A 19125-nucleotide genomic window follows, 5' to 3' on the forward strand; every position below is an offset into this window, starting at 1 on the left:
TCCCTGGGGGGATCTGACTGTGTTTCTTTCATGTTTACAACTTGATTGCTACTGGGATGGAGTCTGAAATGCAGCCCCAGTTCTGCTGAGTGCAGGGTTTGAGGCGCCCTCAATCAGAGCTGCAGAAGCAGCACTTCATGGGCACCGTTTGCTCATTAGAGCACAGTAATTACTGCAGCGAGCTGGGTGAATCAGGAATGTACTTGCATCCAGCCATTTTTTGTGAATTCTTCTTTTAACTGCTATAGCCAGCAATCGGTGTTCTTGGGGTTTTTTTTCCCCATTGCTCTCAGAAGCCGCTCCCCCTAAATGAAATAGTTATACCTGTACTGAAAAACCAGGGGAGGCCTGGCATCTTGTTTTCTAATGGCTGAAAGAAGAATCTTTTTTTGGTAATGCATTCTCCCTCATTACCAGTCAAAGTTCTCATCCCTAAATTTGAAGCTAGGCTTATTTTCCCTTAAACTAAGGGGAGAAGAGGTGAGAAGAGGGTCTGTCTAATACTGTAGACTTCTGCCTTAACTCAGAACCAAAGACTTTTCCTACAGAAACTTAACTCTCAAGTCCAGAATCAACATACACTTAATCTGCTATTACAGCGCTCATGTCTTAAATTATGTGAAAAAGTAGGAAAAGTGCATCTATCCTGACAAACAATACTAGTTTTGCTTTACGAGTAGACGATGAGTAGATGATGACACTGGAGAAATGAGCTCCTTCGAGCGTTATGGTGAGTACCTTTTTAGAAAAGACAAGTGTAGTCCATGGTCAAAACCTACTTCATCTGTTACTGGATACGTAACAGCCGACACCATTGCCAACATAATCATTGCACTGCCAGTTTTTAGCTTGCTCTGAGTTGTTGAGAATTAAATGCATTTTAAATCAAATTATGTTCCGTAGTGATCCCTTCGTTTGAAAGGAAGAGGAGTTACTTAAGGGATGTGCTGTTGTGTGTGTTGGAAATGCTGCCCTTCAGTACAGAACAAGCATCGCTCAATCCATTTAATAGAGCTAAAGACTCCCGTGCTCAGGGACTTCAGAAAGAGATCAAATGAATTTGCTGAAGGTGGAAGGGCTCTGGCTACTTTAATCTATCTTTATTTGAGCAATTTAAATGAAGAGGGCGTTTTCCTGTGCCTGCTCCAAGGTCTTTCCATCCCATGGAAGGTAGGAGGCTCCTGCAGAAGGAGGTTCACAGCAGAAGCGGATGTCTGCTCTCAGCATTGCTCGGAGGAGGCTGCATTGTTTATGCTCCTAATTCAGGTACCTTCAGTTAAATGCTTACAAGTTGGATTGCATCAATAATCCTTGACCATAGGCTAGAATAGGTCTATTTTTTCCCCTCAGTACATCCACCGGGGGTTAAAATGACCTTGAAAGGATGTAGTTTTAAGGCTACTTTGTTGAAGTGCTTCCATTTAATGGTAGAGTTTTATTTTTGCCTGGATGTATGAGACATACTTATATATAGAGAGAGGTTGCAACAAAGGCTTGCATATTTTTCATTTTAGGTTAGGAAGATGGATCATAGCTTTCTAATTATCCAAGCAATACACTAGTGTCCTTATGTATTATTGCTTGTCTCTAACTCTGGGATAAATACATTTTTTCTTAACAAAAGGCGAACTTGAAAGGTAGGAGTTCCTTACGGCTGAGAGCTTAGTATGTCTAAAATAGCCAGACATACGTATTTTTCAAAAGGCAGCTTGATCTTCTGAAGTTGCCTGGGCATTATTAGTAAATTGTGCCTAAAATATTGTAGATAAATTTTGTTCAGTTTTAAGAAATCCTGCTTGCAGATGGTGCTTCAGTTTCGTTAACTTTCATCTGTTAAGAAATTTTTAAAGGCTTTTTAATATCCAGCCTGTCCTGTAAACTATATCAGTATTCATCTGAGCAATACTGAGAAGTAACTAAACTTGTAGAATATGCCCAACTTGTCCTCTGCTAAAAAAAACCCAAGCAGACGAAAACCCCCCCCAAACCGTTGAACGCAAGAGTTCGTGGTCACATCATCCTGGTGTGCTACTGGTTCTTGCCATCTCGCATTACGCACAAGAAGTGCACAGAAGAGGAAGTTCTCTGCATTTACCATCAAAAGAAGGATTATTCAAAGGTAATGGTGCTAATTAATGATGTAATTATTATCATTAGGCTATTGTTACTTATTAAATTAAGTAACAAAACAGTATAGAAAGTAAGTCCTTAGTCTTACTACAGGAGAATAGTTAGCGGAAATTTTTTTTTTTAATTCTTGGGTACGATTTGTTTTCCCTTTTTAAGTATTGGAAAACAAATGGGAACTTTATTCAACCTGTGTGATGACCCCTCCTTCTGTGTGGTGGTGCTTCTCTCCCTGAAATCTCTTACCTTGGAGATTGCAGTTGAAAACAAGTTCTGACTATGAAAACTCAACTCGTGTGTTTTAGCCTTCTTTCCAAGACCTGCATAACTAAATGTCCTTGGAAACCAGAGGCAAGAGGAGGGGTGTCACCCTGTCTGTGTAGAGTAGCAGCGTACAGAAGGGATGTGGCACCTTATGGCAATGGAGAGGAACTGGATGAGACACGGGGTGGGATGTGTGGATGGGTGGTGGGGAAATTATTCAACTTTGCTTTCACTCAGAAATAGGCGGTCTTTATCCTGCTTCCATGCTCTCAGGTGATCCTAATGTGGAGCTTCCCTCTCTGAACTGCTCTAATTTCTGGCTTTTGGTTTTGTTTTCCTCCCGTGTTTTGTAATCTCCAGCATCTTCAGCTGGAGAACCGAGCTGTCGGTCAGTTGCTATAAGCTGCTTCTGGGTCCCCAAAGCTCCTGTAAGTAACTGCTTTCATTTTATCACTTAATGCAGTTACTTAAGCAGATCCCAGTGTCTGCTTTAGATGCTGTGGCTGTTTTACACATGGTTTTAAGGCAAATTCCTAACCTTCCCATGGTGTGAAAATGAAATGTAGGGTTGGTCCCACCGCAGGTTTTGGCAGGAGTTAATTTTCAAGCAGATAGTTCCACATGTATCTTCAGTTGTTCTTTACCATATGTTCAGACCTCTGGTGGGGGGGTGAGGAGGAGTAGACTTTCTCAGCATCCCCAGACAACTGCTGATATCTCCGTATCACTCTTGTCTGAGAAGCCCAAGTGTTGCACCTTTGAGCTATTGATGCTGCTTGGCCTTTACACCCATTCATAGACCTTCCATCTACTGAGCTTTCTCCAGTCTTAGCTGTTAGAGTTTCTTGGAGAATTATTATCTAGAAGAACAGATAAGAATTCAGTTTCAAAATTGCTTATCTAAAAATCTAACTCACATCATCATTTTTCCTTAGCTGTTTTTTCCCTCTCCCCTTGTTTTAGATGACATGCAGTTGAACTCAAGGCTGGGGTTTACTTAGGCTGTGAGCGTATATACTGCCATGAATAAATTTTCAAGCTTAGTAACTGGATTGTGGATCCAGAAAGTAGTGACTGTAGAAATGAAGTAAATGACGGGTTTTGGTTTTCACTGGGGCTTTAAGCCACCAGTCTGTCAGACTTCTGCCCTTCAGAAGTTCAGTGTGCACAGTCAAATGTATGAACATTAAAATGGACCTAGTTCTTCCCTTATCTTGCTGTTTGGGAGCACCTGGAGGTTCAGTAATGTGATCATTTAGCTTCTGTGGTCATACGAATTTGTTAATGTGGCGAATTGGTTTTTACTGATGGGAAACAAGGGACAGCAGGGGAGGAGAACGAGTCCTGATAATTAAAGTACTGTAGCACGTAGAAACCTCTGTGAACAAAGTCTTTTGTGCTAAGGGCAGCTGAAATATAGAGGGGGGGGTTGTTACTTTGGGGTTTTTTGTTTGTTTGTTTTTAATCAACCTGCTGCAGAAATGAAATCTCACCCTTGCGAGGCCTTGGAGTTTTTTATCCAGTGGCTGTAAACTTGCCAGGAAGGACAAATATTCCAGAAAGATGGGCTTGGTGATAGATGGAATACCAGGTTCCACATTCTGGGGGAGTCTCGAGTGACGCTGTGGTGTTGTGACTTGTGTTGTGTGACCTTAAAGGGTAAACATCAATAAGTGGGGTACTCATTTTTCTGCTCCTAAGTCACTGGTGTGCTGGTGATGTGTACGGCAGGACTGACTTGACAGCTATTAAAGAAGACGTTAACCACCTACCGTTCAGAGCTAGTTGAGAGAGTACTTTGCAGAAAGAAGCTTGACATCTGAGGAGCCTGGAGAATGCATTATCCCACCGTTACACATCTGCCCGCAGCTGCGGGTGCTTAGCAGGGCTGTGTACCCGCAGGTCGGCTCCTTCAGCTTGCAGTGGCAGACACACCGCTCGGAAATTGCCAGGGCATAGTCCCTGGGAACACGAGTGGTAGGTTTTACTTAGACACTAAGTTAAAACGCTTCTTAAATGGGAACCAAGTTGAAAGCATCTAAAAATTGGTACAGAAGTAACTTGTAATGAGAGTGAAATTGTAATTTTATCATGAAAAACTACCTTGTAAAGTAGAGCTTAGTAAAGCAGCAAGTATCGTTCTAAGAAATACCATTTCTTAGATGAAATCTTTAAATGTTTCCTTATGTGTCTTTCACCTGTTCCTTAAACCGAGCAATTGCCTTTCAGTTTTCCAAATTGCACCTGTGGAACGTAATACAGAACTGTAAAATTAAGTCATTAAGATAATGTATGTTTGGTATGTGTGTCAGGTAAGATTCCTATTTTCAGCTTACACTGATCTCTTAATTAACTGATGAGCTTAAGTAGCTGAGATACAGTAATAGTGCATTTAGTTAATTGGCTAATGTGAAACTTTATCCCTGCCAATAACTGTGATGCTGGAATAAATTCAAGACATGGTGTTAGATCCTGTAACTAAGCTAATTTAATCATTGGTCATTGTAAAAACAGTTACCAACTTGGAGGGTTGTTTGTTCAGTCCCTTCTGGAATTTGTGACTGCTGTGCATGGCAGGAGTGATACGGCAAGCAGTGCCACGTTCACCTAAGTATTCATTAGGAACATTAAATTGGCCATCTGTCTTGTGCATTATACCTTGGAATACACAGACCGTGTTAAATTCCAAATTTTGGTGGAAGGGTTTAATGCAACATCGGCCTATGCAAATTAACACTGTAGTGAGATGGGGTATGAAAATTGCGCTGACTTCTGCAGCTCCTCCTAAGCAATTTTACTTTAGGGGAACCCTATGAATTTCTAGGATCTCTGTTGGTTTTAAAATTTTCCTAGGTAGCGTTGAGCCATAGTGGTGACTTAAAAACGTTTAAATTATGTTGAAACTAGTTCTGAATCTCCATGGCGCTGGCAGAACTTGTTTCTGTTGGGGCACTGAAGTGCGCCAGCTCCTCCCTTGCTGTTCTTCCTCCTGACCCAGCAAATGGGCAAAGCGCTGCAGAACTCTGGGTTTATGATGGAGTAAATTCACTGCTGGCATCGTCCAGAAAGTCTTCAGAAGTTGCAGCATCGTGCGTACAGAGGCAGTGTGCGGGTCTGCGGAGGAGGGTGTGCTGGCTGGCTTTCAGCACCCTTGCACCTCATCAGGGTGGAGCTGGCTGCACTGTTAAAGAAAATTATCAGCTTAATATTCTTTATAATTCTGGCAGGAAGAAAGATAAGGCTGCCTTTGATTATTTTTTTTTTTTTAATGAAAATTGTGCTAGTGTTGGAAGTACTCATGGTGCGTTAAACACAGACCAGATGTACAGCAGATGTCCCTGTCTGTCACTTACCGAACTCGGAGAATTTGTGATGACCTTGTGTGGTCGGTCTGTGGCTGTGTGGCAGAGGCTGGCGCTGGCCCCACTGCTCCCATGGCTTGGGCCAAAATAAAGCAAAGCTTCAGTTTAAACACCCCTGAGGCAGATCCTGATTTGTGCCTTGCTCGAAACGCACAGAACTTGGCGGTTCACATGTGGAGAAGCACTTGCAGCACTTCCAACTGTAAGTTTTTTGACGGGGCGGATGTCAGCCTCTGTAAACGTCTTTAAATCTTTCTTCAGCAGTTTGTATAGGTGCTTGTTATGCAGCGGTCAGAGGGAGAATTATCAAGGAGGAGAGGGGCCTTGGAGCCAGGACAATGTTCATTTGCAGCTGGGAATGCTAGATCTTTCCTTGTATTAAATCCATGCTAGCCGATGAGACTGCTCCGTGCTGCTGGCGTGGAGCGGCAGCCTGGTGCCGGCGTCACAGCGATGTTCTGGTGTGGAGCTGGCCCGTCGGAGGAACTTTCCGCTTTATCTGATGTGTCTAAAGTTCCCCTGTTAACTGAATGGAGGGGAAGATACAAAAGGGTTTTAGTACTTCAAAAGTGAAGTTGCTGAGTTACATTCTTCCTCATGATGGGAGACAGAAAGCACTGCGGTGTTTTTCATTTTAGGTAAGCTCTGTGCAGCTTCCCTCTGCATTCCCACAACTGTTCCCACCTCTGCTGCGCTCTGTACCGTGCTTATTTTGTTTTGCATGTGAAAGGCTGCGTTGATGCCAAGCTCTCAGCTGCGATTGAGTTTTAACTTAAGCTCTGCTTTGCAGAAGTCAAAAGAGACTGCGTAAAGTGCAGTCTTATCTCAAATAGAATATTTCTCATGTTCCTGACAGCTTCCTTAATGGTTCTTGTCATAGGTTTCCAAAAAGATAGTGTAGTTGTGCACTGTAGATGGTACAGATTAAAGGTCTTGGTGCTTGCATGCTGTGATTTGGGAATGGGTAAGTCTTTATCCTGTTCTGCATCCAGCTGAAAACGTGCATCTACCAGAGACAGAAGCAGTTTAAATTCTAGTGTAAACAGTGCTGGCAGGTAATTGCATTGATAATGTCTGTCCCTCGAAGCTGTTCCACCGTAGCACTGCTAGAACTTCACTGTGAGGCTGAAGGCAATGCTGAGCAGCCAGTATAGCTGCTGGTGGGCCTCCTACCAGCTGTGGAAGCAGAATTTGTGGCTCCAAGATTGCTCTCATGGGGTACGATCGAGATAGATGGGCATCATCTGGCCTTTGCCCGGCCTGGCAGTGTTCCTGCTTAATCTGTGGTCACCCTTTGACCGAGGCACTAAGGATTTGAGGTGGCGACTCTACAGAGGTGTTTGCTCCCTTAGATGTTCTCATCTGTTGGAAGAAGAGGTTTTGCATCATGTGCTTAATCGAGATGATTGGGAAATGTCCTGCTTGTGCTCCCAGCAGGAAGCCAGTTGGGCCGGCAGGGCTCAGGAGGAACCACAAAGCTTTTGTAAACTAATAATAAAGCCATAGAACTAACACTAGCAAATAGTGCTGAGCTTTTGGTGGGAGACCAATGCGGAAAATTTCCTTTGAAAAATATTGTTTAGAATATAGAGGCAAATAACAGTAGAGAACTTCACAGTTGCTCTCTTTGCATTATTGCTCTGTTTGACGCTGCTTATTCATAGTTTGTAACCATCGGGGTGTGCTGTCCTGCTCTTGCAGCTCTGGGAGCAGATGAATTGTCCTCATAAAACCTGCATGAACAGACGGGAGGCTGAAATTCACCTCTTGCCAGCTGGCTCTTGGCTGTGAATTGCACCTCACGTTAGACAAAATACACTGATATGTTTTAAATTTCTGTGAAAGGCAATGTACGTTATCCCAGGGTGTCCTAGTGCAAAGCACGCATCAAGGCTGTTGGTGATCTGGATAGATCCTGGTGCGTTGGGATGAGGCGGGATGTCTGCAGCTGGTATACTACCAGGGACCAGATATCAAAACTTTGAAGCTTTTATTTCTCGCTGCAATACTGCTAGTTTCTTTGAAATGTGAGGAGTGATGAGCTGCTTGGAAATACCAGGCTCTCTTGATTTCTTCTGCAGTTCCTGTTGAAAATGATGGGAGAAATGGAAAATACAGTGTAATAGCTGGTAATTAGAGACAATTTTTCTCTTTGTCCAGCACATTCATACGCCCTCATCCTCTCATGTGTTTTATATCGCATGCTGTGAAGCCTCTGGATTAACTCGGCAAAGATTTAGTGCCTTGTGTGTGGGGAGAGGCAGGGAAGCATTGTGCGTGTATGACTTGTCCAAAGCTGCCTGTAATTACCAGTGTAACTTGCATTTTATTCACTACTGTTTCTTTTGTGCAATTGACTCCTTTTAGAGGAAGGTGTTAGGTAAGAGTTGAGAGACTTGGAGAAACAGGGAAGGCATATTCCCTGCTGCTGCTTTGAGCAATGTTTTGCGACATCCGTAGCGCTGGCACAGGTGAGCAGCGTCTGGGGGACACGGCATTGTTTGCCCGCTTGGCTTGGAGCGTAGGGGTGGCACGAGTGATTGATGGCACCCCCTCTCCCCAGAGGGACCGCATCCATCATTCAGCACCAGCACATGGCGTGTCTGGCAGGCGGCTCACGGGGGAATGCAAGCCTGGCTGGGAGTGACGGTGATCAGTCGGCTGGCCCCCAGCGGGTCTTCCCATTCTCCATCTGACTTTTTTTTTTTTTCTTCTTTTCTTTCCTCCTTCGCCCCCTTTCAGGTAGGAAAAAGGGGAAATAGCCCCAGGGGGTTGGTTGGTGGGTTTACTTCTTGTGTGCGGGTTTGTCTTTGGGTTTCCTGCTCTAAAAAGCTTCACACCACAAGTTTATTTCTTGTCTGGCTCAAAATTAACTGGCTTGCCTACACCTTTGTACCATGGGTTTGAGTCTGTGGCCTGATGTTTTATTATACATCTGTTAAATATATAACTTGAATTTCTGTCGGGAAATGTAGTTCTTCATGTAGTGTTCATTTCACACCCCACAATCTCCCTTCATGAAAAAGACTAGAATTTAATTTAGTTTCAAGCATTAGAATGCTTGAATCTGTATCTGTCTGTCTATCTGTACACAGCGTTAGGAAGGCTCATGGCTTTCTCAGCCCCCCAGGGTCCCCAGAAATGTTATTCTGCCCTGAATACTCTCAGGACTGTGCTAGTAGATGTTTCCTTTAGTTTTCAAATGAAATCTTGGTGCTCCTTCATTTCCTTGTTAGGAAAATTTAATTGTTCAGTGAAATATTTCATTTGTAAGGCTGAAAATCTTTTACTACTGTCCAGGGACGCCTCCTTTACAAAATACTGTTCATGCCTTGAAAAAATGTGACCTTCTTAAGAAATAAAAATGCTGAAAACTAGCAATAAACAGATAAGGTTCTGCCATTTTCCCGTTATTGTGTAAGCCTGTGCTACTTAATGTAATTCAAATTGTCTGCTGCTTAGATGCAATACATTTCCCCCTGCCCCCTCCCTGGTTTCGCTCTTTTTCTGCACCTCTCGTGGTATTGACTCTTCCTCCAGACACTATTCAGCTGCTGAAAGGATCACACTTGAGAACGATGCAGAGAAAATGATAAGGATGAACTATATCTAGATATTGATACCAAATTACAAGATACTTTCTGAGGAAATTGGAGAAAAATAGATTTAAAATGAGACTCATTTGATAAAGTAGAGTACCACTCACTGGTTGTGAGGAGAGAAACCCTTGGGACTACTACTAAAAAAAACTTTATGGGTAATAAACTGTTACTTTGCATTTCATTTGTCTCACAAAAATACTTTGTTAGGAACTGATCCTCAACAGGGAAGCAATTTTGTAAAGAAAATATTTTTGATCATTAGTTCAATTTGTATAATATCAAGTTAGTTTCTCCTGACTGTCTTCAGATGATTACCCGTTGCTGTTTCTCACATTGTGTATCCCTGGGAGGGTATCGCTTCCCCTGTTGAAGCTGTGCATGTTTACGGTTTAAGCAAACCAAACAAGACCTGTGTGCCACGTTCTCCTTGCTGCCCTCAGCCTCTGCAAGTCTTGGTCTATGCTGTTTCCTTGACGGCTTATCACTTCTGTCCTCCTCCTGTGCAGCCGGACAGTCATTGTATCCCATCTTTTCCACTGAGGGCAGTTTCTGAAAATCTGTCCCATCTGTCCTGTTCAGATAGACTGTTCTGGTGATTTTTCTGTCCTTCCTTCAGCACTTCTGCTGGGTGCTGCTCCTGCTCCTTTCCACATCGTTCATTCAAAATCTTTTTAATCTCTCAACACTTAAGCAGTTGCTTTCATCCTTCATTTTCCTAAACAAAACAAAGAAAAATACCCAATGAAAACATTACCAGATCTTGCCAGATTCTCGTGGTACTAGTGTCACTTCAGCATTTTGGTGTTATCTTCTAAGGCTTGCCTGTATCTACTCTTAACTCATGCTCCACCAGTTGAGGGTCCCTCCATGCCAGCCTTCCCCAGCGCTGGTTTCTTGTTGTGTATTGGTCTCCACGTCACTCTGCAGAGAAGCGGAAGCACCAAAATGCCCTGTTCTTGCGGCTCGGGCACACAGCTGCTCGTGGATGCATGGACACCAACAGCTTTGGGCCTCCAGTCCTAAAATGGAGCACGTCCAGTCCAGATGTCTTCCTGGGAGCTGCACTGCCGGGCTCCTCATGCCCCGGGTGCATTGTGTGTGTATGGAGACTTTTCCAACACCCACTTTGGCCAAATTGGGACAGTTTCTCCTCCTTATGAGAGCAGCAAAAGACTAATGCTACAAGCAACATATGCTTCTGTTTCAAAGGAAAAGGAGGAAATTCACTGTGGAGCAGTTGCATGAATTTAACATGCCAAATTTTATTCCTAACATTATTTTAAGAAATAGGTGAGAGATACTTGAAGAAACGGGGTGGGAGGGAAAAGCTCACGTAAGGCTGACTGACAGCAAAGGAGACATTTCCCCAAATGGTTAAGTTTTAGCTCAGCTACTGGAAGTAACTCTGGGCCGTAACAGGGGACCAGATCCTGTGGCCTGTCTTACAGGGTTACCTGCATGGTCAGTAACTGGAAAGGAGGAAAATCTAATTCACAATTGAAGCAGAGGGTCCACCTGTCCTTCTCCAGAGGCTATAAGCTGTCTGATGTCTCACTCAGCTGTTGCATTTGCGTTATTTGATTTGACAGTAAGCCCTTTGGGGCAGAAATATTATCCAATTTGATTATCGAGTGCTACAGTTCATGGGTGTATAAACTAGGAATTATGAATGCTTTAGCTGGATATTGGCTTTTAGTATGAGACTCTTCCGTTACCAGCTGCTCCTACTCATCTGGTCCGCTTTGGAGGAGGCGGCAGTACTGTGATCCTCATTGACAGCGACATAACAAACACAACAGCTGTTAAAAAAAGAAAAAAAAAGTTCTACTTAGACATTTTTTGACATTCTGTTAAGAAACTGATTTAAATATCTGGATTTATCTGCATAAGCTCACTGGAAAGAAGTGCGGATAATCTTACTGATGCCATTGCTTTGATAGGAAGCTGCAGGGAAGGGAAACAAACCTTCATATTTCAGGTTATAAAATAGTCTGCAAGGACTGGACAAATACGTCTTTCCTTCTGAAAAATAAGACTTGGTAGTTTGCCAGGGGCTAAGGTTAGCGGGGCAGACAGTAGTAGCTACATCAAGGATCCCAGTGTACTCCTCTGCCTGTGAAGAGAAAACACATTATACACTGCTAAATCTTACTGATGGGACAGAAGCAGCCCGCTGCCCATCTGCCACTGGTTTTGGGTCACTTTGAGGTGTTAAGCAGTCTAATAAGGGATGCTTAACCAGGGAAGGGGGCTTGAGCAGTGCTTGGATTTTGCGTGTGTGGGGACACCTGAATGGCAGACGTGCCGGCCGGGTGGATGCTGAGCTCAGACGAGACTTGTCTCTCTGCTTGCCTTCTCCAGCCCACTGGCATCAGTGCGATGCCCTTTTTGCCCCAGCCTCGCGCTGCATCCCGGAGTTCTGACTCGATAGGCTTGGGTTTCTTCTCTTAGGCATGCTGCGCCCTAGGAAGTTCATTATGCAGCTAGTAATTATCAGGACTTCTTACCTTCTTAACTATTGCTTTTGCTGCTGTTAACCTGAATGGACCTGAGCAAGTCCTAAAAATGGTATTTGTGCTGTATGTACCGTGCAAGTAGTAGTGCAAGTCAAACCTAGAACGGGTCCAGTGTCCAGGAGGATGTAGAGCATCTGTGACCACTCTGCAGTAACCCCTCTGAGCAGCCCAGGAAAGGCCTGTGTAAGGACACATAGTGGTCTCTGTGGTTCTCCTCCCTGAGAAAGGCTGCTCTTAAGCGCAGTCCTGCAGCTTGTCAGCAACTTCTTACCCTTCTTTGGGATGCACAGCATCACATGACTATGTGAGCTATTGGAGGAAGAACAACCAAAATTACTTTGGAGTGTCACTAATGTGCCAATCTTTTCCTTTTCAAAAAGTAGACTGTTAATGGTCTTCGTATTTCCTTCTAAATAAATCTCTTGCCAAAAATATCAACCATCACTGCCTATTGAGATGGGCAACGTATTCAGTATTGCTTCAGAGAGAACATGCCTTCTTGGCATTTATAAAACTATTCATATTTTCAAGCAGGATATTAATAATTTCTTACTTATGTTGAAGTGATGTAAGATGAAAAATTAATGTGGATGTTACTTTGTCTTCCAGATCTTGCAAGCTGGTTGTGCCTCTGATGTACATGGTCTTAAATGAAGTCAATGTTTTCTTTTGAGCTCTAGTTTACTTCCAAAGCGAGGAATATAAAACTGACACTGTAAATACCTGACAAAGTGTTTCAGACTGCTGATGTTTGTTCCTTTGCCTATTCTGACTAGTCTTTATCAGCCTTAGTACAGAAAAGGGAAAGTCCTTTGATGTGGTCCAAAACTTTGATTGTAGAAATTCAAGTAGTGATGTTTCTCTTTAGTGACTAAAACATGGGGTGGAAAAGCGAGAGATTTGGGCCCTTTTACACACACAGATTTTTTTACACATCTTAAGTTTCTTGTATCCCTTCTGCTCCATCTATCCACACAGCTAGAGAGAGATTCATATTTCTTCAGGGGGGGCATAAAGCTTTTAGGGGATTCTTGAAGCACTTCTAATAAATGGTAAACATGCTAAAGACCTTTTTAAATACTGGTTTGTGAAGCTAAGTTGTGTTTAAAGGCTTAGTAGTGGGATGGATGGCTTGTTAGAGTAGATTTGGCCTTAGAGGCATTTGTAGAGACCCTTTCTCCCACCATCCTTCTTTCCAACTTGGAAAAAAAAGAATTTATCACTGGGTTTATCGTCACTGCTGTCTGTGTAGGAAGGATTCTATCTCCAGGGAGAAGTTATCTGAGACTGGTAGGATCTCTGTCTCGTTAGTCTCTCCCCTGCTATTCTTGCCTACTGAAGAGCAATACATTCAGGTGCTGTCGTGGGGGAAGGGGGAAGCGAGGGAGAGAAATGGCCTGTTGCGGTTCCTGCCGTGGTGCCGGGTAACGGGCAGGGCTGTGCGCAGGCAACGCCGCGCTCGGGGGCTGCGGGAAGTGCCTTTAACCCGCTTTCATAATTAATGTTTGGGGAGAATGAGAGTGCCCTGTGGGATAAATTAGCATTCATTCACTGTACATGCAAACAGATGTTAGCCGAAGTAGAATGGAAGAAAAGATGCCCACTGACCCAAATTTCTTGCATTGTCCTGTTCTGTCTGTCTGAAATTTTCATGCTCTGACTGCTAAGCCTTAATAAGGAAGCAATTCCTTGTTTTAATGTTTTACCAGATACGTTTTTGCCATTTCGCACTATACTGTTTAATGTATACAGTCCGTCTTGTCTGGGCTGCCTCCTTCACCATTGTTCTAGGCTGGACCATCACCGGCTCACAGCTTGCATGTGCTCAGCCGAGGCTTGGACTGGGAACGGCTGGGCTTTGCCAGGAAACTTGGTGTTTTGTAAACACTTGGGTTTGCTGCTCTGAAATCTGTTAAATGGTCAGCACTTCTTTGAAAAGCAAATGGAAGCGATCTCATGGAAGCCATTCCACGGAAACAAAAAGCAATAAATGTTTGTGGTCACTTGAAAGGATTCCGATTATTATTGTTAGTTTCTGCATGGGATACAGAATGCCAGCTGGAGACATTGCATGTGTGCCGTGTCATTGTCATTTGCTACTTTTAATTATGATCTGACTTTGTTTCCATGAAAATAAATCCTCTGCTATGTTTTTTTTAACCTGAAGAAGGCTCATGCCTTGACATAGTTGGCAATGTCACCCTACCATCAGAAGTTCTTTGAAATACCCTATTTTCAGTGACTTAAGTCTCAGCTTCTTAAGTGTGAATGTCATTCTGAGTTATGAATTTAAGTAGGTAATTTTTTGGTCACCTAAAGTCAGATTGTATAAGAGCACAGGGTGTAACCTTTTGTATGTGTTTTGGTCTCCTTAAAGCCTGTGTGAAGTTGAAATGAAGTTGAGACCCAATGCTCGGAGCTGGGGGCTGTTTGGAAAACATCTGAGTGCATCTGTGGCAGAAAAAAAATCAAGGAAGGAAAGGGAATACTTGAATTAAATGCTATTTTTGCAAAATGTTACAGCTTACCTGAAATGAGTATTTCTGATACATTCATACTTGGTCTTCTCAGTCACGTCTCCATCATCCCCCCACACACTCCTTGCCATTAATATAGTTCATAGTTAACTTGTAGAGATACAGTGTAAGTGTAGATTAAGAACTATGAAGAATATTAGATATTAGACTATTCTTCCATTGAAAACTGAATGCTGGAGTAAGACTGAGGAGAGATACAAGGGGTTTTTGTCAGCTATTGTCAACTGGAGAAACGAAGTGTTTCATACTGTCTCTAAGGATGGACATGGGGTACAGAATGCTAAATGTAAACCCTTGTGTTTGTCCTGGTGCTCTCCCATCCTTGCAGATGAGCCAGGAGGACCCTGATAAGTAGCAGCTTTGCTCCACAGGCTTTGATATCGCAGCAACATAGCGGTGTCTTGCTCCTGTAAGAGACACTTCAGCCTCGGTGACACGGACGTGGGGTGACAGACGGCATCTCCTCATGCTTCCCTGGCCTGATGGCAGCTGGGCTTCCTCTGCTCTCTTGGGACGGCAGGGGCCCTTCACAGAGAGCATCGGAGAGGATGTCTCTTCAGCATCATATGGGGGGGGATCCTTAATTGACTTCAGTTCCTTGTAGCTTACCTGTCACTCAGGAGCATTCAGTACTCGTCACCCAGTTTCTACGAGCTGCCCTTTGGAGGGGCTGCTTATTTTCAGCTGCAAACACACTTAAATTTAGTTTAACTGTTGAAGGACACTTTATTTCCTCTGGAGGCATTTAAACTATGTATTCAAAGTTTTGCGGTATTGAGCCGTGATGAGAACTGTTTTTGTGGTTTGTTGCTGTTCTCTTCCCCGTACTGTCCTCGCGGGCTCCCGTTGCAGCGAGCTTCTGAAGGGGGCTGAAGGAAATGGCGTTTTAACTCTTGCAGGGAGAAATTCTTCCCGGTGTGCACTGAAGTTTGCTCTCTTCTTTTTCCTTTTCCTTTCAACAGAAGTTGAAGTAACCCCTTACTCGCAGAAATGGAAGAGAAGGGTTTAGCACAGTCTTAGCAGTGCTGTAATTTAAAGTGAGCGGGTAGTTTTAATCCACAGCATCATACCTATGTGATTATCTTAACTGGCTATTACACAAAAATAACTGTAGTTAAAATGAAACAAATGCTTTCCTGTTTATTGTGAATGAGGTAACCACTTCTTAAAGCTCGATAGATTCCTGGATCATTCTTTAGGGATTTCTGTCTCTAACAATTCTAGCCATTGCGTGTCTTACTTGCCTTTCTACATATACTTACTCTGAATTAAAACTGTTGAAAAGGAGATGATGCAAAAAAAAATCCTTAGCCTTTTCAAACTCTTGTATTAACCAGAATATCACGTCTTTTGAGCAGAGAATGTTGCTAGCGACGTAGGCCGGAGATCCAGGTGCAGTGCGGTCTCGCTGCACACCAGTAGTGGGATAATGGGGGTCTCACTGTACCCCCGGTCCAGCCTTCGGCAGATGGATGTTGGGTGCGAGTCTCCCAGCCAGGCACACATGGCGCAAGCGGAGATGCAGAGTTACCGACGCGAGTTTGGGGAAGAGTCATGGGGTGCTCAGGGGGTGCAGGTGAAATCGGCAAGCAGGAGGCAGCCCCTCAATTTTTCCAAGAGGTAAAACCAACTTGGAGCCCATGGAAGGGAGGTGATGCCTTGAAGGAGGTGGGGGGAAAAAGGATCAGGATTGCCCAAAAGTAAACTTCAGATCTATAGATCCTAAACAGAATAACCAAAGGGTACTTTAGTAATTTTGTGTTGCTACCTTTTTTTTTTTTTTAAATTTCCCTTCCTCTTTCTCCTCCACAGTTGCTCTCGGTCGTAATCAGCCCTTGAAAAAAGAGAAACCGAAATGGAAAAGTGATTACCCCATGACAGACGGACAGTTGCGCAGTAAGAGAGACGAGTTTTGGGACACAGCACCAGCTTTCGAAGGTCGCAAGGAGATTTGGGATGCCCTCAAGGCTGCTGCACATGCTTTCGAGAGCAATGATCACGAACTGGCACAAGCAATCATTGATGGTGCAAACATAACACTACCACATGGTAGGTTCATCTACAATGGATGTGGCCTGAGTGTAACAGCAGGTTAAGGCAAATGGTTTTTTTAAGCTGAAAATCAACTGAGACATATATGCAATAGTTTTAAATACTCGTATTTCAGTATGCACAATGTCTTCTGATTTGGTGCTTCAAAGCAAAATGACATTAATGTGTAGAGGGATGAAGAAAGGTTACCTTTCTATCATTACCTAAATTTGTATGTATGATGAGGTACGTGGTGTAATACACAATTTAAGAGTCTGATCTCTGTAGGCAACACTTGTGACTTTCTGCAATCTCTCGAAACACCTGTGTGCTCGAAGGTACAGTTTTCTTAACTTTTTTTCCAGCCTCCCTTTGTAAGGGAGTAGATTTTTTCCCTGATCTTATGGATTTCTTTGGCACTTTAATTGTTTTGGGTTTTCTTTTTAAAATCTCTTTTCTGAAGACTATGAAAAACTTTGCCAGCACCAAGTTTTTGGGAATCTGCTGTAAGATCTTGTGCAAGATAAACTGTGAGCACTTATTTCAGGTGCTTTCCCTTTGCTCTGTTGTTCTGAATTCTGACTTTTTTCAAGTTCTTTTCTCCCTCACTCCACCCTCTGAAATGAATCACTCCCCTTTATTCCCAATAGAAATACAGTTGAAATTCTGCATTTAAAAAAAAAAAAATAATAATTGAATGGATTTGTAGCTTCAGTAACCTAAAAGAATCAGGATGAAATAAAAAACAAACAAACAGAAAAAAAAACAAACAACAAACCACAACCAAAACAACCCACACCAAAAAAAAACCGCCAACAACCCATAACAAAACACAGGGGACTGAAGCAGGCGTGTGTGTTCTGGTTAGGCTCTGCTTGGTGTCCTCTCTTCCAGAAGGGGCGTGAAGAGGCTTGCACCAAACAATGAACTTGTTCCAGACACGTGGAGCTGAATGCTGTATAAAAGACATTATGTATGTGCTGGCTAGGGTCTCCTGGGAAGAGAACAAGGATGATGGGGAAGATTGAGTACCTTGCTTTCTGGGGTAACTAGTCTGCGTGAGATTGACTACTCCTTTTACCTTGTTTGTCTTATATTGGTGGTGGTTAGGACCTCGGTTTCCTTAAGAAGTCACAGTTGATCATGTATTTCGTTTGGAAGGAGTGGATTGGGGATTTGTCTGTCTCTTCCCATACTAAAGTGTGAAATGTTACCAGTTGTTGAGGCTTGGCGTGTTCTTTTCCCCTCTCCTGTTCAGCAGTCAGGAACCCTGAAACGTCGCTGAGAGGTGGAAACTTCCAGTGCTGCAACATGACCCGGCTTTTCCATAATTCATCAGCCATCTTTTGTGGTCCTCCAGATCATTGTTTGTTTTCAAGGAGGTTTGTGTTTTACTGGTTTGACTGATAATGAGTGAGTTTTTGTCAAGGGCACTTAACGCCCATGGAAATGATTTCTGTGGTAGCTGTAGTTTTAAAGAGAAAATTGTTAATTATTTCCAGAACCTGACAATGCCAAGGAGATCTCGGGTCTCCTCTTTGACAGACCTGTTGGAGGTCTGTATACGTTCTAGGCTCAATCCATTGGAGAGAGAAAAATAATTTCCCTGCTACAAGCTAATGTGGTTTTCAAAAGATAGAGAAAAGAGTCAGGTTGTCTAAGCATGGAACTAGTATCAGAAAACTTCTTTCTTCCTGTGCCCGTCATACCATGTTTCTTTCCTTGCACCAGTTCCTAAAACTGGTCAGAATCTGGAAGTCCTGCATTACCTACCAGGCCTCTGATTTTATATATCAATAATAGACTTTAAATAGCATATTTATTCTGTGTCCAGAAAACATCAGAATATTCTTCTAAACTGATAGCATTCCTGAAGTTTTGTCCTTCCAAAACATCTAGATTGCAGAAAATATCACACAAGAAGTTTGGTCGTTAGGCAGTTTGAGAGCTGGAGAAAATTGTATAGGTGAGAAGGATGTGGCGAAATTGATACAGAAGTTGCTGATAATTTTAAGTCACCATTCAGATAAATGGAAATAATTAATAGCTTGCAGACTGAGTATTTGCAGACCTAAGGTAGTTGCTGCATTGTTTTGCTTAGTTGCTAAAATAAAAATAGTAGAGGTCAGGAAAACTTCGTGTGGTATATGGAGCAGGTTTAACAAAATATAGATTACCTTCCAGTGTGGTCTCTTAGTGCTTCTGTGAGTTGCTCTCCTGATCAGACTTCAGCTTAGCGTAAAGAATTGTCTCTTAGTGTGTGAACACTCACCCTCTGTAGAGGGTCTGAGTCTGCTTGTGACCATGCGCAGAAGACCGATAGAAACATGACTCTTTTAGTGAATGAAAATTTGAGTTACAGACATGCTTTTGCAGTGAGAGGGATATTATTTGTATAATGTGGTAATGGAATTTGACGAGACCCTGTTAATAAGCTGTTTTGACAGCATTAGATTACGTATTCAGTTTAAATGTTGCACAAATGTACATATGAACAGCGCTTCCAGGGGAAATGTTAAATTTAAGGCGTCAAGTCATGGAAAGGAGCTGTTTGACATGTTAGGTCTCTGCTTCCGCTCATCAGAGAGGCATAACAACTTGTAATTGTGGAGGAGGATTTTATTCAAGTGGGAAAGTTTAAGTCTGCTTGGAAGAATGTGTCTTTGGGTTCTGCGATGGAGTTGCT

At 43.0% G+C, this 19125-nt stretch overlaps 1 protein-coding gene across 2 annotated transcripts in view; it reads left to right on the plus strand.

Annotated features, from left to right (window-relative positions):
* Positions 1-19125, plus strand: part of UBTD2 (ubiquitin domain containing 2) — a 62770-nt gene that overhangs the window by 15276 nt on the left and 28369 nt on the right. For both annotated transcript variants that reach the window (XM_074603904.1, XM_074603905.1), the window contains exon 2: positions 16221-16457. In XM_074603904.1, coding sequence (XP_074460005.1) covers positions 16221-16457 — 237 coding nt within the window. The remainder of the gene's footprint in view (positions 1-16220; positions 16458-19125) is intronic.

The sequence above is a fragment of the Larus michahellis genome, chromosome 11 (assembly GCF_964199755.1).
Source record: "Larus michahellis chromosome 11, bLarMic1.1, whole genome shotgun sequence".
Classification (NCBI taxonomy): domain Eukaryota; kingdom Metazoa; phylum Chordata; class Aves; order Charadriiformes; family Laridae; genus Larus; species Larus michahellis.